This window comes from Tupaia chinensis, unplaced genomic scaffold (genome assembly GCF_000334495.1).
Source record: "Tupaia chinensis unplaced genomic scaffold, TupChi_1.0 Scaffold147038_1, whole genome shotgun sequence".
NCBI lineage: Eukaryota > Metazoa > Chordata > Mammalia > Scandentia > Tupaiidae > Tupaia > Tupaia belangeri.
In genome coordinates this window covers 2,553,728-2,562,909 of record NW_006206889.1, presented here as the reverse complement: position 1 = coordinate 2,562,909, position 9,182 = coordinate 2,553,728, and the positions used below count along the sequence as shown (strand labels likewise).

At 43.3% G+C, this 9,182-nt stretch overlaps 2 protein-coding genes across 2 annotated transcripts in view; both read left to right on the top strand.

The window, feature by feature from the left end:
- Window positions 1-275: 275 nt before the first annotated feature.
- LOC102492590 (keratin-associated protein 10-4) lies at window positions 276-1,073 on the top strand. Its single transcript, XM_027768644.1, has one exon. It carries the CDS (start codon window positions 276-278, stop codon window positions 1,071-1,073), a length of 798 nt encoding a protein of 265 aa, XP_027624445.1.
- Window positions 1,074-9,079: 8,006 nt separating this feature from the next.
- Window positions 9,080-9,182, top strand: part of TSPEAR (thrombospondin type laminin G domain and EAR repeats) — a 44,764-nt gene continuing 44,661 nt past the window's right edge. Inside the window, exon 1 of the mRNA XM_027768664.1 lies at window positions 9,080-9,099. Coding sequence (XP_027624465.1) covers window positions 9,080-9,099 — 20 coding nt within the window. The remainder of the gene's footprint in view (window positions 9,100-9,182) is intronic.

The window sequence follows — 9,182 nt, the reverse complement described above, 5'->3', positions numbered from 1 at the left end:
GGGCTAGACTCAGCTGAGGGCAGCCAACCCTGGCCCAGCACATTGAGAGTTTTATGACCTGAGCAAAGACATCTTATGGCCATAGAGCCAACCCTAATGAGGGCCCTCCAAGTCCAAACACCAACAAGGAAGGGAAGGGAGTTATTGAGCCTCTGGCTAGGGCAAAACACACACCTGGATGGGTATAAAAGAGGCCAGAGCACCTCACACCCTCACTTACTCTTACATACACTCACTCACTCACTCACTCACCCCACCCCAGCTCAACCACCCACATGGCCACCTCCACCATGTCTCTCTGCTCCAGCAACCTGAGCTATGGGAGTCGGGTCTGCCAGCCTGGTTCATTTGAGTCCTGTACTAGCTCATCCTGGGAGATGGATGACTGCCCAGAGAGCTTCTGTGAGCCCCCCTGCTGTGCCCCTAGCTGCTGTGCCCCCAGCTGCTGTGCTCCAGTCCCCTGCCTGTCCCTTGTCTGCACCCCAGTGAGCTGTGTGTGCAGCCCCTGCTGCCAGGCAGCCTGTGAGTCCAACCCCTGCCAGTCAGTGTGCACCAGCTCCTGCACGCCCTCATGCTGCCAGCAGGCCAGCTGTGTGTCTGTCTGCTGCAAGCCTGTGTGCTGTGTCCCCATCTGCTCTGGGGCTTCTTCATGCTGCCAGCAGTCTAGCTGCCAGCCAGCTTGCTGCACCTTGTCGCCCTGCCAGGAGGCCTGCTGTGTGCCTGTCTGCTGCAAACCCGTGTGCTCTGTTCCTGTCTGCTCTGGGGCTCCCTCTTCATGCTGCCAGCAGTCTAGCTGCCAGCCAGCTTGCTGTTCCTCCCCCTGTCCACAGGCCTGCTGTGTGCCTGTCTGCTGCAAGCCTACCTGCTGCAGACCCTCATCCTGTGTGTCTCTGCTGTGCCGCCCTGTGTGCAGACCCTCCTGCTGTGCCCCCGCCTCCTCCTGCTGTGCCCCCACCTCCTGCTGCCAGCCTAGCTGCTGTCGTCCAGCCTCCTGTGTGTCCTTGCGCTGCCGCCCTGCCTGTGCCCGCCCTGCCTGCTGTGGTCTCTCCTCAGGCCAGAAGTCCTGCTGCTGACTAGGTCAACTCCCAGACCAGCTGGCTTAAGAGACCCTCACCCCACCAGTCCTGGAAGCCAATAGCCTTCTAGCACATGCTTCCCAGGTCCAACTCCACCCAAGAATGAGTAGTCTCCCAGCAGCAGCCAAACCGGACCTGAGATGCTCACTGGCCCCTTTGCTGACCTAGATCTGTGGGAACCCTGACACCCCCATGTGCATAGACTGGATCCAGACCACATCCCTCCCTGTCAGGCTGGGCCCTGACTGACTATGGCCTGGCCTCTTATACTATGGCTCTCCACTTCTGAACACCAATAAAACCCTGTGCTTGCTCCACACCGACCCTCCGTCCTGACTGTGGCACATCGTGAGGGGGAGATGGGCAGAGTGCAGTTGGCTCTGACTCTGGGGAGCCAGATCACTCAGATTCTCATTTTCTAGGCCTGCAGGTTTAAGAGGCTTTGCTCACTGGCCATGGCCTGGGGCCCTGCATAGATAGTAGCTGCACCCCAGGCACACTGGATGAATTGTCCATGGTGTGTGCAGCCACAGCCATGTTGAAAAGTGAAGACTTAAAGGGTTTCCTTGGGGCCTGTGTGGGCACCCTGACCCCCGCACACATTCACAGACCCCTGAATGCTAGTGCTCCAGGCAAGCTGCTGGGTGCAGAGTGCTCAGGTTACAGAGGCAGACCCAGAGCTGTGCCTGTTAGGCTGGGCAGGGAGGGCAGGGCAGTGGGACAGGAGGGATGGGTTTGGGGTAGCAGTGGTAAAGGGAGCCCATGACAGTGTGTCCCAACCAGAGGGCAGGAGACATGTTGATCAACCTGTCCAGATGTAGCCAGGTGTAGTTTCACTCAGGATCGAGGGCATCTGAGGATAGACCCTCACAGTCCAACTGCACTGAATGGACATTGGTGAGGGTGGTAGCTACCACACTACCAGAGTCCTGAGTCTTGACATCAGTGCACGGCCACAGCATCAGGGTGGGAAACCTGTGGTTGCCTTTGAGAGTGGGTGCAGGTCCTTGGTCTGTACTGTAACAGGTGGATGGGTGTTTAAGCCCCTCTCACACTTAATTAAGACAAATGACACCACTGTGAGCATCCTTTCAATACCTTGTGCACTAGTGTAAGTTTCTGAGTGGCTTAAATTCCTAAAGTGGGATTTGCAGGGAACAGCGTTTGCTAATTTTAAATTCTGAGGTATACAGTCAGATGCCCTCAAAAAGACTGTCCCAATTATGCCTGTTATGAGTGATGGTGGTGTAAATGATGATGCGGGAAATTCTGAGCCTCTACTCTTCCACAGAAACACTTAGTGAATGGACAAAAACGATAGGATTCATTTGGCCTAAACTCCATAAAATATGAGATCATTGGGAACGTCATGACTAATTTTTGCATAGAAAAACATGTCATGACTTTCTTGATGACCCAGTAGTCTAAGGTTTACAATAACCAAGGTAACAGTTAATCAAGAAAAACACCCCTGAAGGTCAGTAAGAGAGTCACCTATTCACCTTTGTCCACCCTTTCTTCCCCAGCTGGGCAGTGATCTTGGGGACAGCAACCGGGTTTGCTAGCATGCATTGGTGGTGGAGAGAAGAGTAGTTTGTTTCCTAAACAGTGTTGTTGTCTGTTCTGTCCTGTCTGGTGGCTGCCTGAAGGATGAACACAAAGGGCTTTCCTCTGTGTCACCAAACTCAGAACTGTCCCAAGACAGAGAAACAGCTACACAGGTAGTATTTCTCAGAACATTTCAAAGTGAATGAACTAGTCACTGTCACCTGAAGAAAAGGTATCTCTTTGGAAACCAATTGATATTCCCAAAAACTGGGGAATGAGATGCTTTGAAAAGTATCCATACATTCCTGGGAGCCTAGGATGCCTCCCAGATATGCCCACAACAGGGCACAAACTTGGAAAAGACCTGACAAGTTCTCAGGACTAACCTCTGGATGAACTCCAAGCTCTGAGCAAGCAAATAGCAGATGCACTCAGAGAGTGAAGGGAAAGCCAGAACTGTAAACTGCGTAACTGAGCATGAAGGGTGTGCCCCAGCACACAGAGCCCAGCTACAAAAATTGGGAAACGTATCTTTTGAATCCAGGAACTCTGCCAAATCACTATCTGAGCACTAAGCTAATGGAACAGTGATCACACATGACAAAGAATAGAATTGTTACTAAACTATTTCAGAAAAGTGACCAAAGAAAACAAGTACAGCTAGCAGGAAACAGCAACAGTAAACTGGGGTGCAAGGAGTATCTGATATCCAGAATTAGCACATTATTATATTCATTGTCTAGTTTTCAACAAAAACTGTGAGGCATACGAAGAAGTAAGAAATATGAGCTATTTGTGGGGGAAAACAATTGATAGGAAACGTCCCTTGTAGAAGCCCAGATATTGTACTTACGAGACTGAACATTTTTTCTTTTAAGTTTGCTTTATTTCTTATGAGAGAGAGGTTTCTTGACAGGTTCTTACCGTATTGCAGTCCTCTCCCACTCACAGCCTTTCAGCCAGCCAGCATTATAGGTACATACGGGAACACCCAGCATGTTCAGTTGAACCCAGGATCTGAGCCCAATCTTCCCACATAGCTCTGTGCTGTGGTGCCCTACTACTTGTGTGCCCATGGCTGGCTGGCTTACAAAGCTTTTAAGTGAACTCTCATAAACACGCTCAAGAGCAAAATAAAACAACAAAACAATGAGAAATCAGGAAAATGTGTCTCATCGAACACACAATAGCAATAAGGAGATAAAAATTTTATTAAGGAAGCAAATATAAATTCTGAAATTGAAAAGTACAATAACTGAAATGAATAATTTACTAGAGTTTTAACAGCAGACTTAAGCAGGAAGAATTAGTGAACATGAATATAGATATATTTGGATAGTATATTCTAAGGAACAGATTTTTTAAAAAGGAAAAAAAAACACCAATCTTTTTTTTTTTCTTCCTTTTTTGGAGAGGTTTTTGCTATAGAGCGTGTGCACTTGCCAGAAAGACAGAGAGAGAGAGAGAGAAAGCAAGAAATCCCCCCTCCCCAGGGGGGATGGACACACCGCAATCCCTTCTCCTCCATTCTCCTCTCGGGATCTTGGGCACGTATGCACATGCACCCGGCGTGAGTTTAAGCCACTGGGTCCAGGACTTGAACTGCGGTTGTATACATGGGATTCCAGCAACATAGCCATTACGCTAACTGCTAGTCCCCCAGAACCAATCTTAGGAGACCTATGGGACACCATTAAGTATACTACTATACACATAATGAGAGTTCCAGAAGGAGAAGAGAAAGAGGAAGAAGAAAAATATTTGAAGAAAACAATGGCCAAAGACTTCCCAAATTTGATGAAACACATGAACCTACCACATTTAAGAAATCAAGGAACTCTAAGTAGAATAAAGATTCATATGGAAATACATAATCAAACTGCAAAAAGTCAAAAATAAAGAATCTTGAAAGCAGCAAGAAAGATTAATAGCCAATTTATCATCAGAAACCATGGAGGCCAAATGGCAATGGATGACATATTTAAAATGCTGGAGGGAATGGTGGGAGCAGGATCACCTATCACCCAAGCAAGAGCCAACATCTGGTAAAATGATCTTTCAAAAACAAAGGAGAAAGAAATACATTTCCAGATAAGTACAAGCTCAGAGTATTCATTGTTAGTCTACCTGCCTTACAAGAAATGTTAATTCAGGCTGAAACAAATGGGCATTAGACAGCAACTTGAAGCTATATGAAGGAAAAGTGTCAGTTTGGACTTAAGTGTTTATAAAAATGTGTTCATTGTATCTTGGTTATCTAACTTATTGGTATACAAATATTCATAAAATAAACCTTTTCCAGTTTTAATTTATGATTTTTAGTAATTTGGTAATAGTGTAGATGAAAGTTTGTCAATTCTGTTGCTGTTTCCAAAGAACCAACTTTTAGCTCAATCGATTCTATTGCTTTTCTAAATCCTATGTCATTGATCTGTGTTCCATTCTTTATTTCCTTCCTTCTGCTAGATTTAGATTTAGTTTACTCTTCTTTTTCTAGTTCTTTAAGGTATAAAGTTAGATTTTAAATTTGAGATCCTTTTTCCATTTTAACAGCTATCAGCCTCCTTCTGAGTACTGCTCTGGCTGCATCTCACAAGTTATATGTGTGTGTGTGTGTGTGTTTCCTTCATCAAAGCACTTTATTACTTCTGTTTGAGTCATCCTTTGACCCATTGGTTGTTTGGGAGTTAAGGTTTAATTTACATGTATTTTTTACTTCCAGTTTTCCTTCTGTTATTGACCTCTAATGTCTTTCCATTGTGATCAGAGAGATCAGAGAAGATAGTTATATTTTAATCATTTAAATTATTGAGTCTAGTTTTGTGCCCTAATCTTGAGAATGATCCAGATATACTTGGGAAGAATGTGCATTCTGCTATCATTGAGTGTTGTGCATTTATCTGATAGGCCTAGTTGGTTTCTATGTTCTATTTTCTTATTGAACTTCAATATAGTTCTATTGGGTGCTTTTCTTTTTTCATTTTTTTTTCTTTTTAGTTAGAGAGAGTAGGTTATGGAAATCTACATTCAATGATTATTGAAAAACTAGAAATGTTTAATTCTGTCAATTTGTGATTCATCTATTTTCAGTGCCCAATGTTATATGTATGTATGTTTACAATTGTTATATCTTCTAAACTTCTGTCAACATACACCATTCTGTGGGCCCTGCCTCTGTCAATCAGTCTACACTAGAATCCACATATCTATAGTTTTCTTATTGCTCACCATCCCTGGCCACTCTCCTAGCCTGGGGCTGACTTCTCCCCAGTGATGCCTTCATGTCCCTAGGCCACATCTACAGTCCTCCTGAGCAGCACACAGCATTCTTTTGTTTCACTAGAAGCTAATTCTTCAGGTCCCTGCTTCTTTAGGTCTGGGAAATTATGCCGACCTCATAAAACAGGCTGAGAAATTTAAGACTGGTGTTATTTCCCTCCCAGTTGTTTGGGAGAATTTATTGGTGACAAGATTTAGGTTTGTAGTTTTCTTTATAGGAAGGCTTTTTGTTGTTAGAGATCAATTTTTGCTATAGGAAGTGTGTGCTCACCAGAGAGACAGAGAGACAGAAAGCAAGAAATCATCCTCACAGGGGATGGCCATGCCACAATTCTTTCTTCTCCATTCTCCACTTGAGATTTTGGGCACACACACACGCGCGCCCGCACACACACACACACATGCCCAGTGTGAGTTTCAAGCGACTGAGTTCGGGACTCCATCCGCGGTCGACTACATGGGAGTCCAGCAATGTAACCATTATGTTGTCTGCTGGTCTCAAGGCTTTTCATTTTAGACTCAATTGCTTTAATATAGACATTTTTTTTTTTTTTTTTTTTTTTACTTTGGTGTTGGTTCTGTCTTGAGAAATATATATAGTTATGTCACCACCATCACAATCAATACATAGACTCTTCCTGTCGTCTTGCCAAATTCCCCATTCCTATTGTAGTCAGTCCACGTCCTCATTCTAACCCTTGGAAAGCAAAGGGGGGAATATATGTATATATGTAAAAATATAATATATATGTAAAAATATTATATATATATATATACCTTTTTATTATTACCTTTTGTAAAATGTCATATATACAGACTCTCACAGTGTTTGATCCTTTGTCATATAATAAAAGATTTGAACAGATCCTTTGACAAGAAAGAGATATACATAGAAAATAATTGCATGAAAACATGCTCATCCACATGAATAACCAGGGAATTGCAAAATCAAATCCCAATGAATCGCCTTCATATACTTAGGTTGACTGAAGTAACAAACCTTACACAAAGGACTGGCAAGAATGTGGGCCTTTGCTGAAACGTTTGAGTTTAAAACTATCATCTTGTGTTGTTTTCTGTCCATGCTAAGTAATAAATTCCTTTTTACCTTCTTGCTTTAGTGTTTTGAGGACTGAGTATTTTCAGATTTTCATTTCTCCATCCTAAGATTGAGGAGGCTTCCATAGCAAATTAACAAAATAAGGGTGACTTAAGACAACAAACACTTATTCTCTCACAGTTCTGGAGGGTGGAGGTCCAATATTAATCTATCAGCAGGGCCTTGGTTTCTCTGGGCTCTAAGGGAGAATCTTTCCTTGCTCTCCTAGTTTCTGGAAGCTCCTAGTAAATGTTGGCATCTCTTGGCTTGTACTTGCCTCACTCCAAACTCTGCTTCTGTTGTCATATGGCCTTCTTTCCTTCGTGTCTGAATTTTCTTCTCCTTTCCTAGTCATCGTATTTAGTGTCCCTAAATACAAAATTCAGTCTGGCCTCATCTTAACTAATTATGTTTGAAAATAGCCTATTTCCAAATAAGGTCACATCATGAGGTTCTGGGTAGACATGAACTGTGGTGAGACACTATTCAACCCACTCGTCTACTTCCTACTTGGTTCTACATTCTTTTATTTTTCTCGTGGAGGTTACAACATGAATTTCTAACTTTTCTGAGTCAACTGTAAATTAGGTATTGGTGATTTCCTAGGCATTTCAGTGTGCTTAGACCTTGTCTTACTGCTGTGTCAACATCTAGCCCCTTCTCTTCCTATCTTTATCAATTTCCTTACTTCTATCTGTGATCATTTTCTTTTCTGCTTTACAACTCCTTTTAGTATTTTCTTCAGTACAGATCCTACCAGTGACATGTTCTCTTAGTGTCTCTTTGCCTGAGAACGTCATTATTCTGTCCTCCTTTTTGAGGATCTTCTCCATGGGTGTAGAATTCTAGCTTGGTGCTTATTTCGGTTAGCCAGTAAAGCTTTCACTCCATCGTCTTTTGGCTTCTACATTTCAACTGAGACGTCATCGATAAATATCACTGTTGCTTCTTTCAAAGTAATATGTCTTTTTTATCCCTTTGGCTATTTTAAGACCATTTTTTTGTCTTTGGATTTCTTTCTCAATGTGTCCAGGTGTGAGTTTTTTGTATTTACCTTGCTAAATAGCCTTAAATACTTTTGTATCTATGGGTTATTACCTTTCATCAGTTTAAAGTTATTGGCCACTAGATCTTTAAATATTTCACTACCCCTATTTATTCCCTCCTAAAATTCAAACCACTTATTCACCACATCCCTTACGTTTACTGCTTCACTTTTCCTATTTTTACCTTTTTATCCCCTCTCTGAAAATGATGCATTGTTCCACTTTTATTTTTTATTATTTAAAAAAAAATTTTTTTAGGTTTTTGCCATAGGGTGTATGCACTTACCAGAGAGAGACAGAGAATGAAAGTGAGAAATCACTCCCCTGGGGGATGGCCACACCACAATCCCTTCTCATCCATTTTCCTCTCAGGGATTGGGGACACAGACACACACACACACACACACACACACACACACACACACACGTGTCCAGCATGATTTTCAAGCCACCAACTACATTTGACTGGTGGCTTCCCCAGGCAGGAGCTGGAGTGTTCCCTCCCTGGGACTAGGCACTTTGCATAAGACTAGAGGGACGCCTGCCTCCAAGCTCCCTTCTTACAATCAGGGTGGAATCAGAGTCAACCTCTGTACCATTTACTTTATTAATGTTCATGTATTTATTTCTTTCATGACAAAGAAGCACACAAAGAGAAAGACAGAGAAACAGAGACAGGCATCACTAAAAGGGTCTTCCTACCATGATCCACCCTAAGTCTCAGCTGGCTTGGATCATGGGCAGGGAAGTCCTGAGATGCGAACCTGGGAAGTTTCCCATGTGGGTCCAGGTACATTACAACTGCACAACCACTCTACTCCTCTGCCTTACTTTAGAAAGCCCTTTGGGGAAAGGTCTGACCCCAAATATTAGCACTATTTTAGAACAAGGGGTAGTTTTCAGTTTTGCCAGCTTCAGGGCAACACAAAAAGTTTCACTTGTCCTGTAACACATGTCTTATTTTATAGTAAAGTATATAAAGTATGTATGTGTGCACTTTGATTTTTATATAAAAATTGAGGTCTAAGGCAATGTTACAATTGGCTGATGGGTGAGGATGTTTCTGGGGAGCAACCAGGGCCATCATGTAGGCAAGACACTCCTACTCCATTTGCATCACCTAGTGATCAAGAT